The sequence below is a fragment of the Ovis aries genome, chromosome 1, assembly GCF_016772045.2.
Source record: "Ovis aries strain OAR_USU_Benz2616 breed Rambouillet chromosome 1, ARS-UI_Ramb_v3.0, whole genome shotgun sequence".
Lineage (NCBI taxonomy): Eukaryota > Metazoa > Chordata > Mammalia > Artiodactyla > Bovidae > Ovis > Ovis aries.
Genome location: NC_056054.1, coordinates 12302104 through 12317467, shown reverse-complemented (window position 1 = coordinate 12317467; position 15364 = coordinate 12302104). Strand labels below are relative to the sequence as shown.

The 15364-nt window shown below is 59.2% G+C and overlaps 1 protein-coding gene across 1 annotated transcript; it reads right to left on the bottom strand.

Moving 5' to 3' along the window:
- Window positions 1–5788: 5788 nt before the first annotated feature.
- On the bottom strand, window positions 5789–15160 carry ZC3H12A (zinc finger CCCH-type containing 12A). The gene is made up of 6 exons (XM_015091865.3): window positions 15113–15160; window positions 13804–14278; window positions 9578–9717; window positions 8421–8655; window positions 7815–7921; window positions 5789–7409 (listed from the first exon to the last, which is right to left on the bottom strand). The coding sequence occupies exons 2-6, from the start codon at window positions 14196–14198 to the stop codon at window positions 6535–6537; spliced, it is 1752 nt and encodes a 583-aa protein (XP_014947351.3). The 5' UTR covers window positions 14199–14278; window positions 15113–15160; the 3' UTR covers window positions 5789–6534.
- Between the last annotated feature and the right edge of the window lie 204 nt (window positions 15161–15364).

Below are 15364 nucleotides of genomic sequence, written 5' to 3'. Positions count from 1 at the left end.
TCATGCACAAAAGTAAACAATAGCTGGAAATTCCCTGGCGGTCCAGTGGTTAAGACTTTGAGCTTTCGTTGCTGTGGGCCCAGGTTCAATCCCTGATTGGGGAACTAAGATCCAATAAGCTACACAGTGACAGGAAGAAAAAAAAAGAGAGACCTCTGGCCAATACAGCTCTCCTCAGACTTTCATCCCCACGCCCATAACTTATTTCTCTACCCAAGGATGTACTTAGTCACTCAGTTATGTCTTACTCTGTGACTCCTTGGACAGTAGCCCACCAGGCTCCTCTGTCCATGGGGATTCTCCAGGCAAAAATACTGGAGTGGGTTACCATGCCCTCCTCCAGGGGATCTTCCCAACACAGGGGATGAACCCAGGTCTCCCACATTGCAGGTGGATTCTTTACCATCTGAGCTACAAGGGAAGCCCCTACCCAAGGATACTTTAAAATATGTAATTTGAATAAGTAAGACATTCAAATGACGTGTATTAAAATGGTACTGAAGTCAATGGAAAGTTGGGCCACCTGCTCTCTGCTCCCAGTTGTCCTTCCAGAAGAACTTTGTATTTATATGAGCAACATTCACATGTATAACAGAAGTGGTAGCATACTCTTTTAAAAATTAAATTATTTATTGTTGGCGGTGCTGGGTCTTTGTCGCTGCCTATGGGCTTTCTCTAGTTGGGGGTCCCTTGCTCCCCAGACTGTCATACCGGGAGGCGCCAACAGGTGGCAGGCACAGCACCCCAGCGCGCCTGGCCTTAGCGAGGCTCTTCCCTGGAGAGGAGCCAGGATAGGAGCCTTTGGACCTGTCCCAGGGACCTGCCTCCCAGCAGCAAGCCTAACTGTGTGGTGGGTGGGTTGCCAATTCTCCCCCGCTCCCTACCTAGTTTTACAGCCGTTTCTTAAATGAGTGAGCCGTTTAAGATCACCAGCAGCGACCTTGAGCTGGGCTTTGAGGCCGCACCCGAAAATGACAGCCGGGTCCTCCTCCCCCTTCAGGAACTAGCCGGAAGGGTTTACATACCATGGCCTGGCAGGGCTCCAGTTTCCTTAATTGTAGGGCTCTACTTCCTGTCCCTTTTAGCCAAATCTCCCACACCCTTCCATGAACTAGGAGGTCCCCAGAACAGGCTCTTACTCACCACCTTTACCCACTCTCCTATGTATATGGTCTATGGAGAAATAAATTGATAAACAAACCAGAGGTTTGAGGATCCCTGAGGCAAGAGTGCTAGGACCCTGGGACCGCTTTCTTGAGGGCTGGGGTCCCGGTGACCATCTGGGCCCAGGGCTTGGGCTACTGGCCCTCCCCCTCCCCCCAACTCTAGATTTTTGACACTGAATCCCAGTTTCTCTGTGGCTTGCTCTTTCCGTCTGAGATAGAGACCCGCCTAGCAGCTCCTTCGGGGCAGGCAGGGGAGACACACACTCTGGCTTTTCCAGGAGACTTGAGGGGAGAAGGGAGGGCTCAGAATATCACTGGTGGGAGGGGAGGGCTGGCAGCTGCGATGGCGGCTGGCGGCCTCTCCCAGCCACGGCCCGCGGCACCCTGCAGGAGACCAGCATTGTTTGGGGGGAGTTAGCAGCCCTGGGGGCTGGGGACCGGAGTTGTACCTAGTTTAGGTCTCCAGATCTTTAGGGACTGCTTGATTCTTTCCCACGGGGTCAGTGGGATGGGGACAAGAGTGGGCAGGGACATCCATCCAGGCAGGGAATTTCATCCCGTTCTCTGCCAGGGGTGCGCTCCCAGAGTGTGGTTAACCCGTGCACGGGACAGAACTTGTAAGAAGACTCAGGGTCAGGCCCCAGCTGGTGAGAGCCCCAGGGTGGGGTGGGGTGGGGTGGGGGGCCTATAGGGTTCCGGGAAGGGCTGGCGGGAGGCCATCCTCCGTGAGTGCCCCAGGATCATTTCCCAATGCAGGGATTTGCATACGCTCTGTTTTCCCCATTGGCTTCTCAGTGTCTGGAACCAGGAAAACAAAAGGAGGAACGAGGAGGCTGGGCAGTGCCTGAAGCTTGATCCCTCCAGCACCTCAGTGACTTGAGCTCCTGTCTCAGGGTCACGTTCAGGCCCTACCGCCCTCCACTGCACACCTTTTCCCCCCAAGTTTTTATTTTTTATTGGACTATAGTTGATTTACAATGTGGTGGTTTCAGGTGTACAGCAAAATGACTCAGTTATACATGTACACCCACTCTTTTTTAGATTCTCTTCCCATGCAGGTCATTCGGAGTATTGAGCAGTGTTGCCTGAGCTTCACAGTAGCTCCTTACTAGTTATCCATTTTATATATAATAGTGTGCATGTCACTCCCAGCCTCCCAATTTACCCCCCCACCACCCTTCCCCCACCCTGCTAACCATTAAGCTTGTTGTCTACATCTGTGACTCAAACTTCTGTTTTCTAAATAAGTGCGTTTGTACCCTTTTTAGATTCCGCATGCAAGTGACATGTGGTCTTTGTCTTTCTTTCACACTTCACAACCACATAGTGTGTGCCCCAGAAAAGCCAGGCTGTGAGAAAGGTGAGTGAGGTGGCCAGAGCCACAGAGCCGGGGGCGGGGACCTGGACCCAGGGCCGCTTCATTCCGAGCTGCTGCCACTCGGACCGAGGTGTCTGCTTGCCAGTTCCAGGGAGAAGCAGGGACCCTCATGTCCCTGCCATGGGAGGGGACGCTGAAGCCTTGTGAGCAAAGATGTTTCAGCGGGTGGGGCGGGAGTTGGTGGGGAGAACTTCACAGTTAAAAATCCACCTCGTGGGAAAGAAACATGCTGGGCATTGGGTCTGGCAGCCTCTAAGCAGCTCTGCCTGGAAGCCAGATTGAGAAAGAGGCCTGGAGGGGAGGCTCCGAACCCTGGACGGCCCCAGCCAGGTCGAGGCTGCCGGGAAAGTCCAGATGACAGGGCACTGAACTGACTCAGTCCTCCGAGAGCCCTGCCCCAGCTGGCACTGGCTGTTCAGGCTCTGCTGCCCTTGTCTGTGCCTGCCAAAGAGACAGCAAGGCCAGACATGGCCCCTAGAGAGTCCACCAGCACCCAGGCCTGCTGCCCCCTGCCCACTGCCCACCTGCCTGTGAGATCTGTTTCCCCCACCCCCTCCTTACAGAGCAGAAGCTGTGAATGGTCAGAGTTTAGCTCTGTGCCAAGGACTCAGTGTGCACCTTCAAGGCTATGGACGCAGGCTGGTGGGATTGGCAGAGGGGTGAAGGCAACCTACTTCTTCCAGACCTCCCTTGCGGCCTCAGGGCCTTCACACTCCCCCCACCCCACCCTGTGGTATGCAGAGGGCTGGGGGGGCTGGGTGGGTGGAGCTGCTGGGCAGGGAGGGTGTCAGGTCAGCTCTCACATTAGAGGTTACCACGTAGATGTAAGGGCTTCCCTCATAGCTCAGCTGGTAAAGAACCTGCAATGCAGGAGACCCCGGTTTGATTCTCGGGTTGGGAGATCCCCTGGAGAAAGGATAGACTATCCACTGCAGTATTCTTGAGCTTCCCTGGTGGCTCAGACAGTCAAGAATCCACCTGCAATATGGGAGACCTGGGTTTGATCCCTGCGTTGGGAAGATCCCCTGGAGGAGGGCATGGCAACCCACTCTAGCATTCTTGCTGCCATGGACAGAGGAGCCTGGTGGGCTACATACAGTCCATGGGGTTGTAAAGAGGTGGACACGACTGAGCGACTAAGCCCAGCACATGCAGACGTAAACCTGTGTGGTTGTGAGGCGCAGGGCTGAGGGCACCCCCACCTCCATCCTTCTCGGGGCCTGAGAGTCACTGCCAACTACTGTCTGGAGCACCCTCCCTTCCTCAGGTCTGTGGGGCCAGGGGAGCCCAAGCTGAGGCCCTGTCCCGGTTTGTCTTCCTCCATGGGACCTTGGGCAAGTCACAGCTTTGTCACTGGCTGATAATGAACTGGACAGTCCGGTATTTTAGCTTCCCATCTTTAAACACAAAGGCCCATAAAGGGCCTTTAATCTGGAATGCAGTTCTTGACTGGGAAAGCTATTTTATAAATAAGGCAACAACCCTTCTTAGTTGCAGATATAGCCTCCTGAGGTGGCTGGATGTCACGGGCACAGGGCACCTACCTGGACGAGCACTGTGTGGGGGCTTGGAAGTCATGTTTGCTGAAGTCATTCCCATGTCATGCCTGGATTCTCGCCTCAAGAGCAGGCTTCTACAGGGTGTTCAGGGCCAAGAACATAGGGGTGGGGTGGGAGGGCTAACAAGCAGAGAGATGGCCAGTGTCGCCTTTCCTGTTGTAACAGGCCGCATGGTTGTTCTGTGGAAAAGCTATTTCTAGGGAAGAAAAAAAAAAGGATAAAAGCTTCACAGGGCTTTTCTGGTGGTCCAGTGATTAAGCCTACCAAAGCAAGGGGACACGGGTTTGATCCCTGGTCCAGGAAGATCCCGCACACCAAGAAGCAACTACACCTGTGAGCCACAGCTACTGAGTCCACGGTGCTGCAACTACTGAGGCCTGTGCACCCAGAGCTCGCGTTCCCCAACACGAGGAGCCACTGCAACGAGACGCTCGTGCCCGGCAACAAGGAGCAGCCCCCGCTCGCTGCAGCTGGACAAAGCCTGCATGCAGCACAAAGACCCAGCACGGCCAAAATAAATAAATAAATCTTCTCTGAAAAAGAGAAATTTTCACAAATTCTGAGTACAAATTTGTGAGATGTTCGAAGATATGATTACTAATTGCTGGTAGTGTTTAGGGCTCATCTGACAAGTGTAGCTTTTCACTTAAAATATTTAACATTTATACCTCCTTTTTAAAACACATTTTGTTTATTTGGCTGTGATGGGTCTTAGCTGCGGCATGCTTGACCTTTGATCTTCATTTCGGCATGTGGGATCTTTAGCTGTGGCACGTGAGCTCTTAGATGTGGCCTGTGGGATCTAGTTCCCGGCCCAGGGATAGGACCTGGGCCACCTGTACTTGGGAGCGTGGCGTCTTAGCCACCAGATCACCAGGGACGTCCCTATACCTCGTTTATCTGGAAAAACGAACAAACAAACAAAACCCCCAAAACCAAAAGATGAAAAACAAACTCCTGCCTGGCCTCCTACCTTGCAGGGGCAGATGGGAAGGTTGAGATGATGGCAGGAGGTGAGCACAACGGAGGCCCTTTAGTGAGCACCAGTGTGCATGGGCTCACGTCCTCTCTGTAAGGTACAAGCCTGGAAGGCAGGCATCACCATCCCCACTTCACAGATGTGGAAACTCAGACCCAGGGGACATACATGGTGGCAGAGCCTATTCTTGGGTTTGGGGCCAGAACCCCTAACCTCCTGCTTGGGGGTTACCCTGCCAGGGCCTCTTCAGGACGGTTCTGCCCCAGGGCCTCCTACTCGGCTCCTCGCCTGGAGCAGCGCAACATCTGGGAGGACAGGGCAGAGCTGAGCCCCAGAGCCACTCCCCAGGCTCTCCTGGAACACTTGGCCTGGTCGCAGGGCAGAGGAAAGGGGACAGCCTGCCCCACCTCCCAGCTTCCCCAGTAGCACCTCTCCCCCACGCTGTAGCCTCAGGACTCCAAGCTCTACGCTGCTGCTTCCTGACTCCCTGCCCATGTGTCCACAGCCACCTCCTCCCAGGGCCTGACCCAAGCCTCGGGAAGGATACTTCTGCCCCAAGGGACAGAGCGCTTTCCGTGGAGCTCAGCAACCTTCCTTCAGAGAAGGGTCAGAGAGCGGGTGTGGAGGCAGATCCGGGGTGCCCACCTGCTGACATTCCGTCACCCAGAAGCCAGCTCCACCCCCGAGCAACAAAGACCATCACCTCTTAGAGCACTCACATTGTACTTTATTGAAGTGTGAAGAGAGGCAAGGGCTTTCCGTGTAAAATATTTAACGTTTTACACCTGTACACACATGTATACGTGTCCCCCCGCTCTTGGGAAAGGGCGAGACGGCTCTGAATATAGAGGAAGGTGGGGCGGAGAGGGTAGGACAGACTGCCCTGGACCCCCGCAGGCACGGGGGACAGGAGCACAGAGTGGGACGGAGGTGGGTTATTAAGAAGCATCTTGCTTACTAACATGAAGCCGCGTACCGCACGGAGAGCGCGGATGAGGCCTCATTGGCTTAAGAGGAGAGCCCACGGAGGGCGGGCACACGGTGCCCAACGAGCCAGCCAAAGCCGGCGTCCCAGGGGCGGGGCGGAGGTGGGGGGGCCGTGCACAGGGCCCCCAGCCCAGGCCTCTGCTCCCCCCTGCCTCCCTCCCCGCCCTCTGAGAGAAAGGAGGGTTTGGGCCTCAGCCACGGACTGACAGCCGTTACTGGCAGCGTCTCCTGAAACTACAGATACAATGTGTATCAACAGGCTGATCACTCCTGAGCCCTTGGGCCGGGGGCGGCTGGAGGGGCCAGAAGCAATCCTACAGGATCTTTGGTTTGGGGTTCCTTCCCTACTTGAGTCCTCCCTCTGTCCAGCCTCTTGTGGTAGGCCTCAGTGCCAGGCTGCTCAAGGGCCCACGGCCCAGCCTGGCAGCTCTCGGAGGTGCTGCCCCCGAGGCGGCTGGGCCAGCTTTATTCACTGAGGTGCTGGGACTTGTAGGAGAGGATCTCGGCGGCCAGCTGCTGGGGGTCCAGGAGCTGCGGGAAGCGTGCCATCACAGCCTCCACCAGGTGTGGGGGGAAGACGCCACACAGCTTAGTGTACACGCTGGCTCGCTCCTTCGCCAGCCTGCCTGCCCCACCCCAGGGGCCCCTGTCAGCTCCTGGGCCGGGCACCCGGGGCTCCTGCAGGCCTGGGGTGGGCGGGGGCAGCTGGTATGGCTCAGACCAGTATTCCCGAGGTGGAAAGGTGGCCGGCGGGGGCGCGTAGTCAGCGGGGACGCTGAAGTGGCCGGCACCCAGGGCCCGGCTGAAGGCCGGGAAGGCCGGGGTGGCGGGGAGCTCTGCCCCATAGGTGCGGTAGCCGGCATAAGGGCCCCGGGGCGGGCCCGGCTCGCCAGGGCCCCCTCCACGAACCCCCCAGAGTTCTGACATCTGGCTCTCCAGGGAGCCGATGCCCGAGTCCAGGCAGTCCTGGGAGGCGTAGGGGAGAGAGTCCAGGGTTTGCGAGAACCAGTCCGAGGGCCCGAAGCTGCCGCCACTGCTCCCGCTAGGAGGGAGGCTCCTGCCTGTCGGGGCGAAGGTCTGCATCAGGCCCTCCCGGGGGGTTCCTGGGGACGCCTGGGCCCCCAGCTTCTTTCCCTCCGGGCTGCACTGCTCCTGCTCTGTTGGCAGAGAGCCGGGCTGAGAGGAGGGTGAAGGCCGCCGGCCGCTTTTGTCCTTGCTCGAGGCCCTGGAGGGCGGCAGCAGGGCGTTGGCGCGGAGCTCGTCGGCCACGGAGCGCTGGGGCCGGCTTGGCCGCTCAGGGTGGAAGAATCGGCACTTGATCCCGTAGGTGCATTTCCTCCCTGGGAGAGAATTCAGGGGGGATCTAGAACCAGGGCTTCCCTGGCGGCTCAGGCGGTAAAGCGTCTGCCTGCAATGCAGGAGACCCGGGTTCGGTCCCTGGGTCAGGAAGATCTCCTGGAGAAGGAAATGGCAACCCACTCCAGTACTCTTGCCTGAAAAATTCCATGGACTGAGGAGCCTGGTAGGCTACAGTCCATGGGGTCGCAAAGAGTCGGACACGACTGAGCAACTTCAGCTTCACCTTCACCTAGAACCAAGGGGTGGGAGACCGAAGGGCCAGTCCAAGAAATGTGGGGTGAGGGTAGGGGATCCCTGAGAGAAAGAACACAGGTGCAGGCTGATTTGGGCGAGAGATCAGGGGATGCTGTGAGAATGGCCCGGGAGGCTGGGGCCCAGGCTCTTACCATAGGGACACGGCTGCCTCCTGTGCTCTGCCGTGAGTGGCTTCTTACGCAGGAAGTTGTCCAGGCTTGGCCCGTGACGGCCCAAAGGGTCATCAGGGGGCATGAACCTGCAGAGGACGGGGGAGAGGTGATGGGGGACTTCCCAGTGCTGGGGAGGGGCTGGACAGGGAGCCTCACTCGGACGAAGAGGGGGCAGCTCCGAAAGCTAGTGTCCACCCAGTAGGGTCCCCCAGGCTCTGGGGGGATTGTCCCGAGGCAGGGAGAAGGTCCCAGTCCAGAGGGCCACAGTCAGGGGTGACTCTCTTGCTGGGAGCTTGCTGAGGCCTGAAGTCTGGCTCTAAGGCTGCATCCACTGGCCTCTGGTCAGAGCCTCGGGGCTGGGAACTGGAGAGACTGTCTTGAAGCACTGACCACATCCTGTCCCAAAGGCTCCTGACCCAGCCCCTAAGCCAGAAAGCCTAGCCCTCTCCCAGCCTGGCTGCTCCCCTGTGGGGTCCTGCCAATTTTGCACTCGGAGCTGCCCAGGCCCAAGGCCACACGGCTCAGCCACAGAGCCGCCCCGGCCTGGTGCCTCCCCTGAGCCCCTCCGGCAGTGGGGGGACATACTTGTCGTTGACGAAGGAGTACATGAGCAGCCGCTCCTCAATGAAGCGCTTCCACTCCTGCCGCTCGCCCTGCAGGTCCCGGTACGTGTCATTGGAGACCACGATGCCGTCCGACTCAAAGGCCAGCTTCACGATGAAGCGGTCATCGTAGCAGACCACCCGCTTGCCACCCACCCGCCGTGATGGCGTGAACACCAAGATCTTCTTCTTTTCCAGGTCCCGCAGGATGTGCTGGTCTGGGAGGCAGCAGGGTGCACGCAGGTCAGGGCCCAGCCTGGACTCGCCGCCAGCCCCGCATGGCTCCCTGAGCCCAGTAGCCAGGCTCTCAACCCCAGGGTCATGGGAGCAGGAAGGGGCTCTGTGGAGGCCAACAACCCCCCCAGCTTGCTGGGCCTGGCGCCTCGTTTCGAACCCCCAAGAACAGGCTGGCCAGAGAAGCTGGGCTGCCTCCTCCCCCATGGACGCCAGCCCTGGTCATGCCCAGCCTGTCCTAGGGGTATCTGGCAACGAGTTCCGGCTTGAGCTGAGGCCAGATGAGTGTCTCAGCCAGGACTGACGGACCCACCCAGAAGGGGCCTCTTTTCCTGGAACGGGCAACCCTAGCCAGCCTGCCCCCACATCAAGACGTCCAGAGAAACAAACCTAGGCTCTCCCCACAAAGGTCAGGAGCTTGTGTAGGAGCAATGGTAGCAGCCGGAATCCGTTACGTGCCAGCAGCTGGCATCCACTATGTGCCAGGCGCTCTGCTGAGCACTTAGGCAGATTAACTGCTGTGATGCTGATACCCACCCCGCAAAGTTATCTAGCCCTCACCCCATCCCGTGTCTCAGATGAGGGGCAAGTGGCCTAGCCAGAAGGGACTGAGCCGGGATTACAGAGGCCAGGGACTTGGCCGCTATATCACCCGACCCTGTGCCACGGGGGATATGGCGCGAGCCGGCCACCATTAGGTGAGGGAGGTGCCCACTACCCAAAGGTAGAGGCTGCCCAGGGTGACTGCCAAGGACCACTGTTCAGAGCAGGGATGCTGAAGACAGCAAAAGCCAGGGAAAGAAATGCTGGTTCCTGCTTGGGGCCTGGAAGCTGTTGCTCACACCTAAAGGGTCTCTCTGGAGGAGAACCGCAGTGAGACCGCACCCCATCCGAGGTGCCACTCACCAGTGATGGGCACATCTGGGCGAGGCTGCTCTTTCCTCCAGGACGGCACAAACACGGTGATATCTGTGTGGCCCCGCTCCAGGAACCAATTCACTGCCAGGAGGATCCCCCGGCAGGAGAAGACCTCCTTGTTCCCATGGCTGGGGAGGAGAGGAGGGCAGGGTCAGCCTGCTGTTGCTTTGGCCTGCACAGGAGGGAGGCGGGCTGCCCTCCAGCCCCTGTCCTGGCTGGTGGAGCCGCTGGGCTTGGCCCCCCGCCCTCTGGCTGGAGCTCCAGTGCCTGTATTCACTGCTGGTTCCCACACAGGCTGTGATGACCAGACCTGGGGCTTTTTTTTTCCCGAGGTTCCTCTCCCAACAGACAGCAAGGAGACGCCCAGGAATCTGGCAGCACCTGCTCCCCACGTGGGGCAGGGTCAGGCCGCTTACAACACACCTGGGGGTGGGGGAAAGGCGCTGGGACCACAGGGACCCAGATGTCCACAGGCGGACTGAGTCACCACCCCTCCCCTGCCGGCTCGCAGGGCTGTGGGTGGGAGCTGGGGAGGAGAAGCCAGGTTGCTCTGGATTAAAGCTGGATTAGAGTTCAGGCCTGCTCAAACGGCTGGGAGTGTGACTGAGAAGGGTGAGCGGGGAGCCTCGAGTCAACCTTCAGTTCGTGGCAGGAGGCGGCCACAGGGCCTTCAGTGTGAAAGTGAAGGGAGAATGCTTTCCCTCCCACTGCCCTGATTCCCTAGACCGAGCGCCTCACCCCTCCCAGGAGGGCGTGACCCGAGGCCAAAAGACGGGTCTGGAAGCCTCTGGGGACTCTGCCAGCAGCCGAGCTGGGAGAGGGGACACCTCCCCCCTGCCATGGGCTGTGGACCAGACCTCAGCCCGTCCAAACGCGGCTGGATCCAGAAGCAAGCCCTGAGGTGGCCCTGGCTCAGTTTCTCTACCTGAAAAATGGGCCTGAGGGACCGCAGCCTCCTTCAGAAGGGCCCTCTGTCAGTGGGACAATGGTCCTGTCTGCTTGAGGCCAAAGACAGTCCAACAAAGTGGAGGTTCCATCTGGCTTCACAGGAAGGGACGGGGCCTCCCAGGTAATACTGGGTGTCATGGCAGGGCTCCAGGACCAGGCGAGGGGATGGGAAGGGGCCAGATGGGCCTCCCTCCCCAACAGCCCCTGCCCCTCAGTGAACAACTCAGACTCATATTTGGCAAATAAAACAGAATAAGCATTACGCAAAAGAGGCAACTCCATGGCCGACCACATCCTGTGGGTGGGTTTGGGTTGGGGGGGGGCGGTGGCGGCGGGCGACAGCTTGAGCCCCAAGAGAAATAGAAAGGGAGGTTGGGCGGGCATGGAGACTGTCGAGGAGTGAGGCTGGGGCTCCCAGGGCTGAAGGTCTCTGTAAATTGTAAGTCAGGCAAAGTCCAACCTGAAGGCAGAGCTCATCCCTGCCAGGTGGGGCCTCCTCACTGCCATCCGCCAGCCCACTTGTAATAATAAAAGTTAACATTTACTGAGAGCTGTGAGCCAGGCCCTGATCCCTGTGCTCAGTACTGAATCATCAGTAAGCCTCTGAGGAGGGGACTGTCATGAGAGGACCTTTGCCCTTTTATTCAGGTGAGGAAACTGGTCCACAGAGGGCAACCAGTTGCCAGCATCACAAGTAGCGATGGTCAAACAGGGATGCACACCCAGAGGCTGTGCTCTTAACCCCTACGGGTGCTGATGCCCGATCATACAAAGACAAATGACAGCCCTCACAGCAGGCTTGAATGCATAGGCACCAAGCCCAGGTGCATGGCATAGCTCCTTGGCTTCATCCTTACAAGGCTCTGAGATGCATCTAAAGTTCCCTGGCTACTGGTAAGAGGTCGAACTGGAACCCACATCGGATTGCCTTCGGACCCCTAACAGGAGAGCTAAGGTTCTTTAGGAGAGGGAAAAAAAAAACCCAACAACTTCCAAACTTGAGTTTGAACAAAAGGGTTCAGTGGGTGGGGCAGGCTGGGAACAGGGAAAATCATGCATCTGGCAAACTCCTGCTCCTCTGTCAGGGCCCCAGGTGGGGTGTCCTGACAGCTCCCCATCCTCCTGCCGCCTTCTGCGCACATGTGTGTACCTGCACACGCCCCCTCCCAGGCCAGCACCCACAAGCCCTGGGACTTCGGGGTCCACTGGGGCTTCCGGGACAGAGCACTGCTTATGGGAATCAGAAACCTTAGCAGGGGACAAGTCTGCTCTCAGTCGTCCCAGTCCCCAGGATATTCCTTAAGCAGTCGAACAGAGCCTTACTCTTGGCAGAAGTCGAGCACGTGTGGCGGTCCCTCGAGTCAAGCCCAGATCCTGCCCTCCCAAGCCAGGAGCGCCTGTCTGCAGCTAACCTCAGTCCTTCTCACTGCCTGGGAGGAAGCTCTGCTGGCAGAGGAGAACCAGACATCCTCTCACCCTCACCGCAATCCTGCTGGCCCAGAAAGTCAGGGCCCCTCAGCCTAAGGAGACACTAGACGACGTGTGCTTCTGCTGGAGACTCCAGACTCCCACCCTGGGTAGAGGGCAGGGCTACCCAGGTGAAAAGATCTGCCTGGGCTGGGCCCAGCAAGTGGAGAAAAATTCCCTTAGAAGGAAACAAGAGGTGAATTTCCCCACGATTTGCATATGGTAGGGGCTGGCCCGCCTGCCCTGGGGCGGGAGGGGGCAGGAGGGTAGGAACCCAGCAGCAGCTGAGACAGGAAGCTAGAGGCTGGAATTCCCCTTTTGCTACTGCCCCAGCTCAGAAAACCCCGAGCGGCTCGGCCTCTGGCCAGGCCTTCCACCACCTGCCCCTCCCCCTGCCCGGCTCCTCCTCCTCCGGCCAGGATACAAACACACACTGCACATGGCTGCCCCAGGGCTCAGCCTTCCGGCCCACGCCCCCCAGAGGAGGGAGTCGCTAAGGGATCCCAACTCCTGACCCAGTCAACTGCTACTGCAGCCCGAGAGGGGTCCCCCAACTCTCAAAGCACGTAGGGTGACCAGCTGCTGTGGGCTTGTGGATGCCAGCTTGCCTCAGTTTCCACCTAGGCTCAAACCATTTCAGAGATGGGAAAACAGACCCAGAAGTGGCTGGAGGAGGGCCACCTGCATATCTACTGAGCTAGGCCGGGCCCAGGCAGACAGCTGAGCTCGGCCAGGTATGGGAGGGGCAGATGGGGGGCAGGAAGAGGACAGAGGCCTCATGAAGCCCACCTGGGAGAGCCCTCAGGGAGGCGGGGGAAGGAGTCCTTCCCACTCCACACCCGTGTCTGGGGTCTCCCCATCCGCACCTGCAGGAACTTTTCCTTATGAACTAGACACCCAGCCCTGACTCACCAGCCTGCCTTGAAAGGACAGGGAGAAAGTGAGGCCAGAGGGCAGGGATGAATGGAAGGGAGGTCTGGGTTCTCTGGAGTCAGCAGCAGCACCCCCCCCCAACTCCCCCGCCCCCCCATGAGAGCCTGCATAGGGGAAGAGGTGGGGATGGCTACTGGGGCCCAGGCCTAGCTCTGGTCCCTGGGGGACCCTGAGAGCCCAGTCTAGCCTAGGTGGCTCCAGCAGAAGCAGAGGCGACCCAAGTCATCAAGCCCCTGGAGCCAAAGCATCAAGCCACCCGACCACACCCCTGATGTCGCCAGATCCTCAAGGTTACTCTTGGTCACAGCTGCAAAGGCCTTAGTAGCTGGGCCGGCTTCCACGCGAGCCCAGGTCTGAGACAACAAGGCCCCAGCAGTCCCAGACCCTGAATAACAGTAACGATAACAACTACCAATGATGAACAAGCCCTTCTCTCCAGGTTCCAGGCATTCATTCCTCACAAGCACCACCTGAAGGGTGGTGAGCCCCATCTCATAGAGGAGGAAGGCGGCTCCTATGTGAATAAGCTGGAGCCCACAGTCTGATCCCTCATGGAGAGCATAAGGCAGCTCTGGAGTCAGAAGGATCTGAGTTCGAATCCTTGCTACAGCACTTATGAGAAGTGGGCCCCAGAGTAACTCTTTAAGCCCCCTCAAACAGCCCTAAAACCCACTTCCAAGAAGCTGTGAGGATTAAGGGAGACTCCTGGCACACAGTAGGACCTTCATAAAGGGCTTTCCCTTCCTCTAGACCAGTCTAGAGAAGAGACCAAACTCCTTCCTGAAGTCCCCTCTATAAGAGATGTAGAGACATGGCCACCAATCCCGGCCAGAGGCCACGGTCTTGGACACAGAAGTGACATGTACCTCATGGCCACGTTGCTCCCATCGATGACTATGGGTCTCAGGTCACTGCCCTCCTTGTCTTCCTCGGGTGGAGAAGTCTCCACGGTGGGAGCCTTGGGGGTGCCCCCACCCCGAGGGACCAGAGGCAGCTGAGGGCAGGGATCCGGCGATGCCTGGCGCTCCCGCTCGGCCGCTGACCCATGTTTCACCAGCTCCCCCAGCACTGTGTTGGTGTCTGCCTGGACGCCCAGCTTCTGCAGGACACTGTGGATCTCAGCAGATGAGTAGCCCAGCTTCCGGAAGAAGTCAACCTTCATCTGCAGCTCTGCAGTCGTTGCCTCCTCGGCCGTGGGCTCCTGGGCCGGCCTGGGGGTCCCCTGGCAGCTGCGGCGGTCTTCAAGTTCCCACAGGCTCATGGTGGGGCTGGCTTCCTGCCTGGGCCTCTCTTCACTGGCCACTCACAGCTCAGATTGGTGGAAGGCACTTTTCACAGCTCCTGTAGGACAACCAGGAGGGTTAGGGATGGGACTGGATTTCCTGCTCACCTCCTTTCCTGTCCCTCCCTCTCCATCCAACAATATGGGTGGCAGTATGCAAAGCCATCTTGGCCTTTTACCTATATTATCCTCTCAAAAGCCTTCCCAGCTAGAGAGCATCACTCCCATCTTATGAAGGAGGAAAGTTCAGCTACAGACATTAAGAACGTACTCAAGGTCATCCAGCTGTTAGCTGGTGACGCAAGGATTTGAACTTGGGCAGTCTTACCCCTCCTCCCATCCCATCCCCAGCACCCACCCCCGACACCCGCCAACCAGGGGACCCAGAAATCGTGGGAGGCCTCCGAGGACCTGACCGCGCCCCCACGGCAAACGGGGCGGGGCTCTCATGTGGAAACCCGCTGGGTTGGAAGTGCGCTGGAAGGGGGTGGCGGGGGCTTCCCCGTTGAAGCCATCGCCTCCTCGCGTCCGTCTGCCCACTGCTCGAAGCCCAGGCCGGGAGGCGCGGGGCCCGTGGCCGGACTCCCGGGCCGGGGGAGGGGAAGTTTCCAGGGCGACCCACCAGCGAGAAAAGTTGCTGGGAAACTCTGGTTGGCCTCCGGGCTCGGTGACGCGGCCCAGAACCTCGCTCTCGCCCGATTCCCACTCCGGACCTCGGTCTCCCAGGATCCTCCGACTTGGGCAAAGTTGGAGGAGGCCCCGGGGATCGGCAAGGCCGGAGTGGACTGGCCCCACGTCCCTCCTGCTCCGGTCGGTCTCAGCTCGAGCCCTTCCCACCCCCTCCTCCCCCGGCCCCGGAGGCCTGCTCCCCCTCCCAGCCGCGAGCGCCTCACCCTGCCGTGCGCCAGCCGCGGCCGGCGGCGTCTCCATGGGGCCGAGTCCCGGGGGCCAGGCCGCCAGCGACTTTATACGGGGCGAGTGGGCGGGCAGGTGGCGCCCGGGACCGTGACGCGGAAGCCGGGCAGGGGAGGCGAGAGCCGAGAGCCGGCTCGGGCGGCGAGGGGCGGAGCGGCCACCGCCCCTTCCTGCTCCGCCCCCGCGCCGCTCCGCCCCGCCCCGCCCTGGCCTCCGGCCCCGCCCCCGCT